Here is a 17,242-nt window from a genome sequence, read left to right on the forward strand (position 1 = left end):
GAGAAATGACATCATTAATTTCAAAATGGTAGGCCATCAAGTTCTCTGCATCACACATTGTCATGATCTATTCTTGGGATTTACACATGATGCCACTATCTTTCAGAATATTCATCTATCCATATAGAATGGAGCACACAACACACTAGGTCCAACATCACATATCACCAGACACTGCGGCACACCTTGTGTTCTCGGCACACTGACCGAGAAATCTCTGCATTATTGCACACATTTGATCAATATATAAAGACCTGGTCCAGAAATCAGAAATGCGACTGGGGTCAGTGCAGTGTATTCTCTCCATATCCCCATTCATGTCACACACACCACCTAGATTTACTTGACTATATGCTCACTGGACCAACCTTTCTAAGTACACATTAAGCCCAATATCAGAGTCCATCACACTTTGGGAAGTCACATGTAGTGGAAGACATTTATGACAACATGTATAGCCCAAACACCTGCAGGACTCTCTGGATATCTCCTGTGGGCATGGTTGCTGACAACTCTCATCCAAAGTGAAACTTCCCAGTAGGTCAGACGTCACAGAACCCTTATCAGTTCAAGAAATACTGTTGCCTTCACATTTCGAATTAATGAAACATAACACACCTATTGGGATTTGCGAAAGAAATTGATGCATTTACACAAAGATGTTTTACTTGTTTTTGTTTGTATTCACACATTGTCACTCTTGTGTGGTGAAGGAATTGAGGCATTCAATTCAAGGGGAGTTATTTGTCCTCAATGTTTGTACAAACCTGATATAATCTTCCGGGGCCCTCCTATTAGTAGTAGTACATAACATACCCCAATATTATGATACTTGAATGTTTTCTGAACCCAACTTACCCCAACATGACTTAGCCTCTTCCATTCTGATCCCTAACATTCCATGAACAATACAGGTTATCATAATAACCATTTACTAACCCCAACACATCCTATGCACACGCCCCTTCATAATTCTACCTCCTCTTAGCCACACACTCCATAAGTTCACCCCTTGATCCTCCTACCCACTTCCTAGCTCAACCCATGACATTACTCCACCATCTCCCCCTAACCTCTCTAGCCCCAACATACCACATTATTTGACTGTGGTACTTTATTTCTTTTCATGTTCTGTTCATAGGTGTGGTCACTGGTGGGCCTTCTATGCAAGCCTAGCCATGGTGAACAGCAAGGGGGGGTCAGGAGTAGCTCCAATGCTTGTCAAGGGGCTGTGGACTGTACCATTGTGAAGTCCATTGAGATGTTCTGCCCCATGATGTCTCTTGGTGCGTAGGAAGAGGTGGCACTTTCCCAATGGCACTGTTGCCAGGGGCACAATTACTAACTGAGGAACACAGGGAACAATGTAACTATCACACAGTAGCTAACAGTATGTCCTCATGTTTTAAGAGAAAACCAGCGATTTCAGCTCTTCCATCTTTTTCCTGATGTAGGTAGTTCCAACTGCATTCTGTACAAGAGAGATCCTACAAAAGAATGTACTACTTGAGAAAAGCACAGCGGGTTTATTCAGACCACAGTTTCATTTATGTTCATAGGTGCTAAAATGGATTTCAATAATCTGGCCTGGTCGTTAAACACCCTCGCTTCGTTCAGGCCTTTAACTCTGGCCCCAGGCCATTAACACCTGTTCCAGCCCTTGGAATGGGTGCTTAACGCTTAATTAGTGGCCATTGCTATAAGAAGATGTATTAATTAATTAATGAAGTAAGACCACGGGACAGTAAAATACCATCAAAACTGATTGCATTTCTGGCATTTAGCCAAATGCTGTAATTGCTCTACAAATACAAGATAGGCCTACATCCCAACTTAACGAATGGTTGCAAATACTTCCCAAAACTGCTTTGATGGAGCTTTGTGGGTGCAAGTAGACAAGAGTCTTTACTACTATTTGGCGACTCAAAAGGATGGTCGCAGCCATATTGTCAGCATGGACCAAACTGAACTTTTAGATGGAGAATTAATTTAATGTGTGATGTTTCTACACACACACACACACAAACATGTATGCATATATAAATGTATCCATAATATCATTCACAATAGAAAGTTAATACAACATATTAAGACAGGAAGTTCAGCTCTACGCCGGTATCAACCCGATGCCTATTCCATTCAATAGCACATCTTTTGCTCTTGTTGTAGCATCGCCTCATGCAGGCAGAACGAAATAAAGAGTAACACTATAATGTCTAATTGCCAATCACTGCATCTCTGGTTTGATTAAATTCCTTCTAGCCTGGTCAAAATATCTACACCGCAGCAGAATGCGGAAAGGAGTATTAACCCTTTTTGTGCTGCAATCACCTATCGCAGAAGCTTCAGGCTTCCCCTCGCGACCGGCCGGCGGGGTACCAGATGGAAACTGCGCAAGCATAGCTTAGTTCTCACCCCTGTGCTTCTAGCCTGAGTGAGCTGTAGAGGACTGGCTCCTTCTTATACACGTCCTAAAAGACAGATAGGACTGAATTAGATAGAATATTCTGTGTTGCCTCATTTTTTAAAAGTATATTGCCATCTGCATAAAGGCTGTACTTGCCACGATATGCCGCTTATCTTAAAGAGGAACCCATACTTTAGTCCCCAAAGCTGACTCTAATGTAAGTTAACCAAAATACCCTATCTGCCGGCACATTGGAAATTAAATCAGCTACTTTATCTTCTGTCAACTGGGCAACTGGGTTTGTCCAAATCCTCTCCCACAGCCATAAAGGGGCTGTTGCCAAGGATGCTTGCAAATATGGATACGTCCTTGGCTGGATCGCCCACCGTACCTGCTGTCCAGATCCCATTACAATAATTCAGGATGCCCAAGGTTGTGGCTCTGTACATGCCCACAGTACTCTCCATCGCCGTGCCCTTTAAGTCCCCGTAGAGCCTGATATCCCTGCATTTGGTTGAGTCAGAAGAAGCAAAGCCTTTGCTCCATGGCTCTCCCAAGTCTCTTCTGAAATTACTATTCACTGACCACTGAGAGTGAGTGTCCATTGGCCCTCAGAGTGTTCCGGGCTTATCTACTTTCCACAAAACATACAAGTGCAGATTTGTGGACATTTAAATGCTGACTTCATTGTTGCCATATGCAAAACATATTTAGAAAGAAGGCATTCACTATACCTGATTGAAATTTACCAGAAAATATTCTGAGATGTGCTTTGTGTAGAATTAGTAAATCTTCCAATTTCTAAAGCAATTTGCCATGTGCCGAAAGCAAGGAAACTCTCATCTAGCCCTGCATAATGGGCCTGGGAGAACTCCAAGCACATACAATATAGGCGGGTACGGTTCCCTCCCCAAAATCTGGGTGACCTGTGAATATTTGGGAGACCCTCGGGTTCTCAAATCCCTCTGAATTGAATTCCACCATAAACCTGTGGTGTGGTTCAGGAGCATGACTGCATCCTTTCTACCCGCAATGGGCACTTTCTAGAAATAGTATTTTTCTCTCATAAGCCGGGCGGGTAAACATAAAATGCTTCACCGCTCTTGGTGTGCCCAACACGCCCCTATATAGCAGGAGGTTTCTTTCTTTTCTTTCTTCTCCTCAGTGCAAACTAGACTTCTGTATATGGGTTGGGTATATGGGTCGGGAACACCCTACACAAACATGCTCACATTGCCCAAAATCAAAAGCGCAGGAGGTGCCAGCTTCCCCTACCTAGCAGCCCAACACTAGAATGCCCTTCCACCACCCGTACGAGCTGAAAACTCTCATCTAGCGTTCCGAAAAGCTGTAAAAACATGGATATTCGCTTGATCATCTCTCACTACACTCTTCTAGCCTTGAATCACACCTGTAAGAACATGTATAATATGTAACTGCTCATTTGTTTGTACTAATATTCCCCTGTAACTAAGCTCTTTACAAGTAACAACGCCGCAATGCCCAAGGCTGCCTGTGCGCTAATCAAATGTAATAAATAAATAAATAAATAAATAAATAATATACCTGCAAATTCAAGTGATTTAACTCGAACCAGGACTAACAGATGTATAAAAGATTATTAAAAAATCTGCTGTATGGATTTGACTGGAAAAAGACACTTCTGATCAATTCTTTATCGTTTGCCGTGCTTGACTGACGTCCACCAAACATGTGCTAAGAAGGAAACAGCCCTACTGCAACCAGGGATGCCAATTCACCAAAGTGCCAGTGGTAGCAGGAGCGATACCTCTTTCTCAATTATTTCACTCCGATGGTGATAGTGCATGGTACAAATGTCCTTTAACATAACATAACATAACATAACATAACATAACATGAAGTGACATAGCATGGCTCTTTGACCAAATGATGTCATATAAAGTGGCATTTCACCCTTTTGATGTTACAGGACATGACATTGCTGATGAAAAAAAACAATAACTCTAAGCTTATTAAAAAAGTCACTGACATATATATATAGGGCAATACGGGCCTGGCATTATTGGGGTTGGGAGGGGAGTTGTCCTCAATTGAAACCAAGGTGGGCCGCAAACTCTGTAATTATGATGATGGCCGCAGCAATGGTCTTGGCCCAAAGATGGAAAGCAAAAGACCCTCCACAGGATCACGAATGGGTGGCAAAAATGTGGAGCCTCTCAGCGCTCGAATGGCTCACGTACTCCATTCAAGGGGACCACCTGCGATTCATTACGGATTGGTCATCCTTACTGAATTACTTGCAAGACGGCGCAAGGCAGTGGTGGTGCCCTAGGAGCATGAAACTCTTGGGCATGGTAGGCTTGGATGACCCCTCAGGGGAGGCGTGCTCATGAAGACGCAAAATATATTGTCCGACAAAACCAGATACCAGGAACTCACCGTTGACTTGGACATGTGACGACCTCCAGGATGAAAAGAACAAGCTGTACTACTCTCGAATCAAGGGGTGGGGATGGGGGAGGGGGCAGGGAATTTGGTTACTAATGTTTTACTGTTTATGGAAATGCCAATAAAAATGTACGTTATAAAAAAAAGTCACTGAAACACAAGTAGGCTGTTTTGGTCAATACGCAAGGATTAACTTGGGTGCTGCCTTGACCTAAAATATGCTGGGAATCCACCGGCCAGAGACCCCATAGGCCAGGCCCAATATCTTTATAGGCTGCCACATGCTCACAAACCTTGCTGCTGATATCCTATGTCAGTAGTAACCGAACCTGCCAGGTATCCTCAGCTCACGTGAGACCAAACACAGCCTCGCCTCCTTTCTTGTTCCATTCACCACCCGCCCCGTGCCATGAATAAGCACCATATGCTTGGCACTGCCTCACACATGCATTCGAGGACATGCAACGTCCAAGTAGTGCCCCCCTGGTTCTAAGTATCGCCTCACATGCCAGGTATAGTCCGCCTTAAATGCCATGCTATGGTGACTGCAAAGCCTTGAATGCCACGCCAAGTCGTCCTATGCAAAGTAGAAAGAGGACAGGTGAGCTTGAGCCGTAGCAATGCACGCTGCTCTCAATGCACAGAGCATGCGCATGTACGGAGGAGTCCCACGCCTGGCACACATCTGATACAAAGTGGACAATAGCAGTGCAATAGGACAACACACAGAACAGAACAGGTAGATCCTGAGTCTGAGCGTCACTGTGGTAGATCATGGGTATCATGGGAAACGGCAGGCATTGCATGTTTCCCTGCAGCATGGGCCAGGCGACAGTAGTGCAAGGTGCCGCTTGGGCCACCGTAGGGAAAGCGTCCCTCACCTGGGACACACGTGCGAACACTTCCTACACACAGTCCCTCACGCTGAAAAGCAGCGTCATGGGCAATAGCAAGCCTGCCTCACATAGAATGAATACAGCAGGGGCAACAGGCGAGCACCCTTCCCTCAAACAAAGGACACGGGGGCATAGGCTGCGGATTTGAAAGGTTGCCTCACGTAGAACAGATAGAAGAGGGATACCGGCGGTGTGAGTCTCCATTATGTTAGACAGGCACAGTATGAGCAGCAGACGTCAGCGCAGAGATTTCACGGAATAGATACAGGCACATTGCTCCAGCACGTGACTGAAGCTCTGGAAAAGGAGCTGCCGAGAGTGGAGGAGGGTTGAGACTTCAGAACCTCTGACTATTAGTGATGTGACTCTGAAGCCCCACCCAACAGATCCAATAGACAGGTGCTTTTTGTCTTCAAGGTAAGTAGGGCATTTACCATGCACAACACTTGGAGTAAGGCGCGCCATTTTAAATCAAATAGTGGCAAATACAGCCAGCACAGCCACTAGGGGAATGCGCTCAAATCTGCTAGCCACTGGCCGTACCATGGAGAATTATCCACAGGGGAGGGTGAGTGGAGGACGGAAGAACACAAATTATAACAAAAGCTGCTACAATAAGAATTTGGTGATTTAAATTGCATTTCATACCAGATTTTTTCAGTTTGTAGTTGATTTTTTTTGTGTGGTAAATAGGGATGTTGCAGACCAAACCGCACAAAACCCCCTCTGTCTATTCGTGGAATTGACTGAGCAGGACTTTTGAGTACTTTGCGAGGAATTCGCGCAGGCTCGGAAGGTCTCTCTGAGCGGCCTGAGTGCCTTGCACGAGACTCCACGCAGAGTGTGGGGGCATAGCCTGCGCAGGCACTAGAGTGGGGGGGTGGAACATGCAAAATGAGGAAGAACAGGGGGAAATGTGGGCTTCACGATCGCACGCCCACCAATACGCACAACCAAGCGTATTCATAGATTTGACCGAGCAACCTCTCATCAGGGATATGCCCACGCAAAGCTCTCAATCTATCCGCTACCCACAGGCAGGCATACAGACACTTTCGCAAAGGAATCACTGCACAGAGGTGAAGATTGCATGTTGGATTTACGGGTGTGTGCATGCAGACAGGGTTTTGTTCTAACTCAGGGGTGCAGGAACGGTTTGCGAGGCCTCACAGTCACATGTTGTCGGGTGCCAGTTACAATTACGGGGAACCCTGCACAGTGTCACTGAGGTGCTGGCCTGGTTTCAGGGGACCCCATGCAGTGTTACCAGGGTGCATGAATTTGCGCCCAAGGTGCCTGCAGAAGGAGGTGTAAATGGCAGAATTAGCTCAGCGTTGGGGCATGTCAGGGGCGTTCCGGGCCCGACTTGTGTATAGGTTTACTTTGCAGGAAAAAGTCCATGAATATGCAGAGCACGCAGAAAAAAAGTATGCGCGCAGGCACGTGCAAATTCGTTCTCAGCAAGCAGGCTTTGCGGGTTCTATGTGCACTTTTTCATGAATCGGGCCCTTGGTGTCACCATTGTTACCCACACTTGGTGCACAATTTAGCAACTTCGGGAGGATGAAGGGGAGAGCCGACATGAACCCATGCCACACACATCATCCTGTCTCCAAGGCAAGGGCGTTAGGATTGAGAAATCCGCAGCTCATTGCTGTTGGAATATTAATAGAGTGATCCAAAATAAACCCGTTTGATAATAACATAGTATTTATTACAATCACATACCTTCAATGTCTCCTGGATTTCACCTTATTTTATTTCCAGTATCGCCACCATAAAACGGAGCTGTTATCTTTGAATTGTTTAACTCGTGTTTTAAAGTGTAGACTCTGCATCTTTAAGCAATGTGCCACCCAATCAGAAGCCAGAGAATGAATAAATCACGAGCATAATCCAGGGTTCACCCCTGATGGTTGGTTGCTTCCCGCCTGTGTCACCTCCTCACCTTTGTGTCCCCGCCCCCTCTGCGCCACTGCCTGCACCTCCCTCCCTCCCACACCATCCTTGATCCGCCACCCGGCACCGCTTCACTTACATCATCAGCTGGCTTTAAGGCATTGTAGGTGCCCGCGGTCCTTCCTCTCTGGGCGAAGAGGGGCTGCATGCGAGACCTCACCTTTAATTGCTATGATGGCTTTTGCATTTGGGTGGTACCACTATAGCTGTATTAGCATCAAGGCCCAGTTGCAAGTGCTAATAGCATTAATAATGAGGTATTCGCCAGTGGGCTTGGTGGGTAACAGACCTGAGCCTAGCAGAGGCATGTGGTACACTTGTGACTGCCATGATTCTGGCTGGTGGGTCATTATCAGTCAAGCCCCCGCCCCCAGTAGTTAATGCCACATTGGAAGTCCATCCACGGACGTTTCACCCATGTCTCCGAGCTCAGTTTAGTGTTATATCCACCACATTAGCTCCCTTATGTACATGTGGTTATTTGATGCTGTTCACCCAGCAAACCTTCGAACAACGCCTCTTTAAAATTGATGTCCATGTTTTCCATCAGCCCTCTCTGGATAGGACATTCCCAAACTTTAAAATCCATTATCTGTCATTTATCTTTACATTTCCTCTTCGTCCAGCCAGCTGATCAGATTTTACAATCTGACCACAGAGGGCGATGACATGGAATGATCTATTGCCTTGCACTGTGGCATGATGTCGATCATCGTTCACTTCCAGTGGAGTGACCTAATGCATTGCACTGTAGCATGCTGTCGGATCATCGTTCACTTCCAGTGGAGTGACCTAATGCATTGCACTGTGGCATGCTGTCAATCCTCAGTCACTTGCAGTGGAGTGACCTAATGCATTATACTGTGGCATGCTGTCAGATCATCGTTCACTTCCAGTGGAGTGACCTAATGTATTGCACTGTGGCATGCTGTCAATCCTCAGTCACTTGCAGTGGAGTGACCTAATGCATTATACTGTGGCATGCTGTCGGATCATCGTTCACTTCCAGTGGAGTGACCTAATGCATTGCACTGTGGCATGCTGTCAATCCTCAGTCACTTGCAGTGGAGTGACCTAATGTATTATTCTGTGGCATGCTGTCAGATCATCGTTCACTTCCAGTGGAGTGACCTAATGTATTGCACTGTGGCATGCTGTTGATCATCGTTCACTTCCAGTGGAGTGACCTAATGCATTGCACTGTGGCATGCTGTCAATCCTCAGTCACTTGCAGTGGAGTGACCTAATGTATTACACTTTGGCATGCTGTCAGATCATCGTTCACTTCCAGTGGAGTGACCTAATGTATTGCACTGTGGCATGCTGTCAATCCTCAGTCACTTCCAGTGGAGTGACCTAATGTATTGCACTGTGGCATGCTGTCAATCCTCAGTCACTTGCAGTGGAGTGACCTAATGTATTAAACTTTGGCATGCTGTCAGATCATCGTTCACTTCCAGTGGAGTGACCTAATGTATTGCACTGTGGCATGCTGTCAGATCATCGTTCACTTCCAGTGGAGTGACCTAATGTATTGCACTGTGGCATGCTGTCAATCCTCAGTCACTTCCAGTGGAGTGACCTAATGTATTGCACTGTGGCATGCTGTCAATCCTCAGTCACTTGCAGTGGAGTGACCTAATGTATTACACTTTGGCATGCTGTCAGATCATCGTTCACTTCCAGTGGAGTGACCTAATGCATTGCACTGTGGCATGCTGTCAATCCTCAGTCACTTGCGGTGGAGTGACCTAATGCATTACACTGTGGCATGCTGTCGGATCATCGTTCACTTCCAGTGGAGTGACCTAATGTATTGCACTGTGGCATGCTGTTGATCATCGTTCACTTCCAGTGGAGTGACCTAATGCATTGCACTGTGGCATGCTGTCAATCCTCAGTCACTTGCAGTGGAGTGACCTAATGCATTGCACTGTGGCATGCTGTCAATCCTCAGTCACTTGCAGTGGAGTGACCTAATGCATTACACTGTGGCATGCTGTCGGATCATCGTTCACTTCCAGTGGAGTGACCTAATGCATTGCACTGTAGCATGCTGTCAATCATTGTTTCATTTGCTAATGCATCGCACTGTAGCATGCTGTCAATCATTGTTTCATTTGCTAATGCATCGCACTGTAGCATGCTGTCAATCATTGTTTCATTTGCTAATGCATCGCACTGTAGCATGCTGTCAATCATTGTTTCATTTGCTAATGCATCGCACTGTAGCATGCTGTCAATCATTGTTTCATTTGCTAATGCATTGCACTGTAGCATGCTGTCAATCATTGTTTCATTTGCTAATGCATCGCACTGTAGTATGCTGTCAATCATCGTTCACTGCTGCCAACACATTGCGTCAATAGAACATAAAGCAGAGACTCTGGTCAGATGCTGAGTTAGTACAAAAATAAAATAGAAACCGGTGTATGTTTTAAGAATGTGTATCTTCTTTATCGAGTTCATGTTGGGGGAAGGACTTGGATAGGAACAAAAGCAAATATTAAGCATGGTAACTGCTGAAATATGTTGTATTCGTAGCGTGTGGAGATACTCAAGTTGATGTATCTCTTTTTTAATGTAGGTCATATCAAAATATTGCCATTCATATGTTTTTATGTCTTTCTTCAGGTATCTAGCAGTGGAAGACACTCTGTCCGGATCACAGGTCTGAGCACAATTGACTTCCGAGCTGGTTTTTCAAGGAAGCCGACCTTAGACTTCAAGCAAACATCGAATCGACCGGTGGATGGTTAGTTCATGCTTCCTTCCAATCAGCAGCACGCACACTTGCACACTTGCTAAAAGCACTAGGAGCCTGCCCCATCCTTTCTGAATACAGAGCAATGTGACTGTCAATAAAAATAATGATATAGAGCCGCATTACCAGTTTGGCCGTAGCCTTGCCGGTAAAACCGTCAGGCTGCGGCCAAACTTGTGAATTTTTCCGGCCCCTGGAATGGGAAATGCAGGGCCATTACAAACCTGGCAGACCCTGTATTTCCCCATTGCCAGGGGGCAGCAAATATTCTTCCCCATTCCCATTTGAGCCCCACAGGGGAAATAGGCAGTGGCACCTTTCGTGAACGGTGCCGGTGCATCCGACATTCTATGCCCGAGGTGCTGGCAAAGGCACCCGCGAGCAGAACTTGTAGTTTGCCGGTCCGGTATTAATGGCGCTGATAGCTTAACGGCGCCGTTACTACCGGACCGGCAAACTTGTAATGAGGCCTATAGACTAGCGTCCACATTTATAGGAAAATAATCAACCATTAAAAAGGCTTCGGGATGAATGAATCGTCACATGGAATATTTTTTATAATGATCTGCAATGCCAAGTCAGAGGGCAAATCAGAACATTATTTTGCCAAATGTTAAAGTGGTAAATCTGGTCCACCCACATTTGGTTGTCACAGTCTATTTCTTTTTCTTTTAATAAGGGGTCCTCCCATGATCACCCCCCTCTGCCCTGCTACCACCAGCCCTTTATACCTATATACAGATATACATTGTGATATATATATATATCTATATATATATATATGTCCACCACAACCATATTTTAATTCAACCAAATTTAACACTTTGAAATGTTCACTGACTTGCTGCTGCATCACAACACCAATCTCCATGGCTTTAAAACATTCAGATAAGTATTGTATTGAATAACCCTGTTTAATATTACAAGAACCACCCACATGAAGTGCTTACAACTGTCTATCTTCTGTTTAGAATTGATACTCAGTAATGCTAATACTTGTCATCAGTGTCTAGACACTATTCCCTTTGGTTAGGGCACTTAAGATTACCTTACGTAATGATACATTGGGCTATGGTAATTCACTACACCTTAAAGCAGTGGTATTCAAACCTTTTTATGCTCAGCTCCCACACCTACCCCCCGGAGTAAAAGTATTGTTGCCAGGTCCCCCCAGAGGCTATATCGGCTTGTATTTTCTATTAGTACCCAACAAGGGACAATGAGATTGTAACATGTGATCTAATTGGCCCTGGCCGTGTCATTACCAGTGCGACCCTCAAAGTTCCTTCCTTTTCTGCATCTGGCTGCCATGGGAATGGAGAAGGGACTGCCTGTAGTCCCTTCTCCCCATTCCCAGGTGGCCATTTCTGTGTTTACCTTTTTTTATTCACGTTTTAATGGCTGCCATTGAATGGGATAAGGGACTACTTGTAGTCCCTTATCCCGTTTCATGGTGGCCATCTTCTTTATTTTTTCCTTCATTTTTGAATGGCCGCCATGGATAGGGAGAAGGGACTGTGTATAGTCCCTTTCCCCATTCCATGGCAAGCATCTTTTTTTCTTTCTTATTTCAGTAGCGAAACAGAGACATTGTCTCACACCTTCAAAAGAGACTCTATGGGCCTCATTACAAGTATGGAGGTAGCCACGCCGCTTTTAGCGGGTACCAGGTCTGGGTTCCTTGAATGGGGAAATACCGGGCCATTCCGACCTTGGAGGGCCCGGTATTTCCCCATTCAAGGAACCCGGACCCGGTACATCCCCATTCCCATTTGAGCCCCCATAGGGCTGGGTCGTAATGAGACCCTATTAGTCTTACGGGCAGGAGTACTAATAGCAATAAACCCTCGTTTGGGGAAAGCATTACCGCTTCAGTTAATGCCCCAGAGCCTGTGTTAAGGCCCTTGCTTCGCTCAGGGCTGTAACTATGGGCCCCGGGGCATTACTTGAAGTGGTAATGCTCCTCCAGCAAGGGGCTTATTTAATTAAAAGCAATCACTGCACTCCCTGTTTGAAGAGCCTCGTGCCCCCAGACATCCTTCCGAACACCCTAGGGGGGGGCCAGCACCACAGTTTGAAGACTGCTGCCTTAACAAGGAATCAACTTGCCTGTTCGCAATTTGTCCAGTTGCCAGGTGATAATAATTATAAATTGTGGGCCCGATGACACGGAGGATCTCTGGGCCTATCAGCACTACCGTGGGCTTGTGCATCCATCTGTAGATGTGTCTCTGCAACTCAGAAATGTTATGTTGTTCCACATGATTCCCAGTTTTTTCAATTTGTAAAACTGATCTGGTTGTCATAGGCATATAGTGAGAACTCTAGAATGCAGCAGCCGATTATTGCATGAATATACAGCAGAGAGAAGCGATACAATCGCTGACCCCTGGGGCACCCGGTAGTAGATGGGTATTTTGCATGAATTATTGGAGTAAGGCACAGGAATGATTAAAGGGGACACAGTTTATCCCGCGCGCGCGTGTCTGTGTGTGTTGTGTGTATGTGGTGTGGGCGTGTGTTGTGTGTGTGTGTGAGTACATTTTGCGAGGGGTGTGGTATGGTCATCTGCATAACTTGCCAGTGAGAGGTCAAGGTGTAATATGGCTGGCACTTGGAAATTGTAGAGGTTGCTTGGCAGTCTTCCCTGGGAGAGTTGCTTCAACCTGATCCACCCCATGTAGTTGTCTGAAACCACAATGGCAGGTTGACCGCATAGCACATCTTGCACAGCATGCAGCGTGGGATAGTAATCAGCCAGATTTCAAGAGAGAAACACTATGTTGCCTGATTGTAGAAGCTGGGTGTTGATTTCTTCTTCACAGTAAGCTGCAGACCCAGACGGCTTCAGATGTGGACATTGCATTCTGGGTAAATGGGGTGGTTGCACCACATTGGACAAAGGACTGCGGATGTGGAATTCTGCATTTCATTGCTTTGGGAGCTACAAGAGATTATCACAGTTGCATTTACTCCCAGGATATGGTACATTGGAGGACTGACTACGTTCCAGAATGCTCTGATGCCCCTCGACACCTATGCATTGGCATTTTATGAGCCAACATTGTTCCTGCAACTTTTAAATGGTGTTGTTACAATTACTAGGCCACCTCGCCTTGAAGATGTCTTATGGATCCATGTTATGATGTATCGAGCTGTGATCAATTACACAAGGATAGGTTCACAATCATGAGTCATCACATGTTCAACTAAGAAACGACCATCACACTTTAACTCAGGTCAAAGATCACAGATAATGCTGACATTAGCCCCAACATACAAATGGGTGCACGAGTTTCTGAAAGTCACGTGCATTACAATGCACTTCGAGATGTTAAAGAGACAGTAGGGATGACTTAGAACACAGTGGGCCTCATTACGAACCAGGCACTCCCGTAATGAAGGGTGCCGGTATGGCACCAGCACTGTTCATTACGGGACGCCCTATTACGAGGTTCCCTTGCGGGACCCGCTCAGAATGTCTGGTCAGACCAGACGTCCTGAGCGGGTCCCGCAAGGGGACCAGGGAGCTAGTAACGGGCCCGTTATTAACGGGCCCGTTATTAGCTCCCTCCCCATTCCCATTGATCCCTATGGGGGCTCAAACGGGAATGTGGATGGGTTTCTTCAATGAGGAATTACCGGCTCCTCCAAGGTTGGAATGACCCGGTAATTCCTCATTGAAGGAACCCAGTACTGGAACCCGGTATGTTGGCAGCCATGCCCTTATTAAGGGCATGGCTACCTCCATACTCGTAATGAGGCCCAGTGTGTGCCTTTATGTGGAGAGTTTGTTTCGAAGCATGGTATAGATACTAGTAGTGATGGGTGAATTCAATTTGCCCAAAAGTGAAAGTAGAATATTTTGGTTCAAAATGAGCCCTGCTTCATCATCCAAAAATGTCACCATCACAACAAATTATTTTTTACTAAAACAAACCAATTAAAATGTAACAATATCAAATTTCTGAACGAACTCTTTCAAAATAATCAGTAGCACTCAATTTACAAAACTGAAGCATTATAAAAATAAACAGGAGTGCAAGAGATTCTCAGCGTTACATTTCCTCTCAGAATGAGGCAGGTAATGTCTCAGCAGCGCCCTGACGCCCGTGCAGGGCCATATCATGATCTGACGAGTCGGACACACTTTCAATATCAAGAGCCGTGATGATTGCCTCTGTCCCTGATGATGAAAGCTTCGAATGAGGATGTGCACCCTACAGTCCTTGTGTTCACCTGTTAATGACGGGTCCGTTGTTAGCATCCTGCTCTGCTCGTGGGTGCCGGTATGCACGTCTGGTCAGGCTCAGACGTGCATACCGCCACCCGCAAGCAAACTTGTAATGTGGCAGCCCGGCACCGTTCATTCCGCAGCCGCCAGGGTCGTAATGACCCCCACTGAGTTAAGACTTTCGCTATCGCCAACCATCTGCAGATGATTCCAAAAGTTAAACATGAGAACATAGCAAAAGCATTTCCTAAGGCATAAGTCAATATGCTTAGTTCATGGACACAATAAGAGTTGGTATTAGAGGAGGTGCTGTATGAAATGTATTAAAACAAATCTTAAGACATTACCAATAATAATGGAGTTCGCCCGGGGACAGTTTGGGAAGCGGCCAAACATTTCTTTGGAGGAAATTATGAAGAGTGGAAAAGTAAAATAACTGAGAGCAAACAAAGGACAGATTAATACATTCCACGCTGAACAATGTTGGCTACATACTCAACATACGCCCTCAAGATCCCATAAAATATACATGATATTTATTTGGATACATTTCCACATACATCTCCTGCAAGTGGGTTTAATTAACAATGAAGTACATACATATCCTTGAACCATTTTATAAATGACAAAAAACGTAAAAGTAACAGTGTGCGGATAAAAAAGCGGACAAAAGTAATAGAACCAGAAACACATAATGAAAGTAATTACAGTACATGTGGTACAACTATGATCGATAAGATGTATTTTAAGATTAAAAAGGAATTAGGTTTTTGCCCACTTTTAGGCCATCTGAGAGCGGGAGTCGAATTAAGACACATCGACTAACCACTGAGGCCATCGAGTGATAGGATTGCTTTAGCTCTTGTAGCAAGGCCGCCAATAGTGGGGGAACCCACAAACGATGTGTTTGGGGCTGTAGGACACAGTGCGTGTTTTCATAGAGGGGCCATATAAACGGACCACAACTTCCAAGCTGAATTAAGTAGGAAAAAGAAGCTTTGTGTCAACACATCGTAGACCCCAGACAAATGAAAGTAAAGAAAATCTTCTGAAACTTCATGTAGCAAAATTAGGCACATTTAAATGGGAGTGTCAGTGCCCCTCCAAGGAACTGTGTAAGGTGTTAAAAGATGTTTATGTGTGTAGAGGAAACATTCCTTACGAAGTTCAATGTCCTTTTTTCGAAAATGCACTTTGCTTTGCATTTCAATCGTTTACGTTACAGCTCAAAAGAAACAGGAAGGGTACAGGCATTTGGGTTTCACATTGGGTCTGGGAAGTGAGGCTCCAGTGGCGAGCACGATGGGTACTCACTCTCCATTCAAAGTGCTGGTAAGTTCACTTTTGCAATAAAGTCAGTCAAATAATGTGTTTCTTGAAAAACAGAGTCATCTTTTTAGCACAATAGTGAGTAGACTTCAATGAACACTTGAGGAGAGAATGTGAGGTTCATAGACGCCAGACTTTAAACACCACTTCAAATGGGGATTTGCAGGCAAGAAACATTTTCAGTTGATGTCTCTAGTTCTCTCTGCCTCTTTATCTCTCTCTCTCTATCTCTTTCTCTCTCCCTTGCTCTCTCTCTCTCTCTTTCTCTCTCCCTCGCTCTCTCTCTCTCTCTCTCTCTCTTTCTCTCTCCCTTGCTCTCTCTCTCTCTCTCTCTTTCTCTCTCCCTCGCTCTCTCTCTCTTTTTCTCTCTCTGTCAGGCACTCCTTTGTTAGGGCCACCCCAGCCATTGTTGGCAGACACACAACCAGAAAGAAAAATAGACATCGGAAGGAAGGCAAGAGTTTGTTGTGTTTTAAGTATAAAGAAGAATGAGAGCAGCAGTGACAGAGGAAAGGCCTATGGTGAGAACTGGCCTGGTATTTGGAGACATACATTGTCTTTGCATGTGTCCTGCAGGAATGTCACCATTACACTGAGCGTGCGTTGCCTCTTAAGGGGGAGAATAGGGGTATGCAGAAAGTCATTGAGGTGATCTGATGCCTTTGTAATGACCGACCTTGTAAGTGATCAGAGCACCAGCCTGCTGGGCCTACAATTGTGTTTGCTATTTTCTATTTTTTATTAATTGTTAGTGTTTGCGCATACTGCAACAAATGTGCAGGCTCAATATCACTCCCAACCAGCCAATGACCCGGACGCAAAAATAAACATTGTCTTGGTGTTTGGAGAAGAAACTGACCACTGTTTTTTTTTTTTTAGTAAGAATGACTTTTTCCAAGAAGGAAGGGCAACAAAAGCAATTAAAAATTAAAATGATTTCATTGTACTAACGCTGAAAACTTTCTCTTTTTAAAATTACACAATGTTCATATTTAATTATCACTTCCCGTGTATCTTGCAGCCATAATAAGAATGTTATGCTTGGTTTAGTGTGCAAAGCATTTGATCAAAACCTAGAATAAACATATGCATTATTCTCTGATAGTTGGTTATCATTCCATGATGAACAGTATAGAAGACTTCTAGTGTACTCTTTTGAAATATCCATATGAGAAAAGGGAAAGGAGACAAATAGCAGAAGTGAGGGCTACTGATTGCTTTGC

At 45.0% G+C, this 17,242-nt stretch overlaps 1 protein-coding gene across 2 annotated transcripts in view; it reads left to right on the forward strand.

Moving 5' to 3' along the window:
- The window catches only part of HMCN1 (hemicentin 1), a 1,785,366-nt gene that overhangs the window by 341,535 nt on the left and 1,426,589 nt on the right, over positions 1 to 17,242 (forward strand). For both annotated transcript variants that reach the window (XM_069641364.1, XM_069641365.1), the window contains exon 7: positions 10,327 to 10,447. In XM_069641364.1, coding sequence (XP_069497465.1) covers positions 10,327 to 10,447 — 121 coding nt within the window. The remainder of the gene's footprint in view (positions 1 to 10,326; positions 10,448 to 17,242) is intronic.

Source organism: Ambystoma mexicanum, chromosome 1q (genome assembly GCF_040938575.1).
Source record: "Ambystoma mexicanum isolate Mex_15411 chromosome 1q, UKY_AmexF1_1, whole genome shotgun sequence".
NCBI lineage: Eukaryota > Metazoa > Chordata > Amphibia > Caudata > Ambystomatidae > Ambystoma > Ambystoma mexicanum.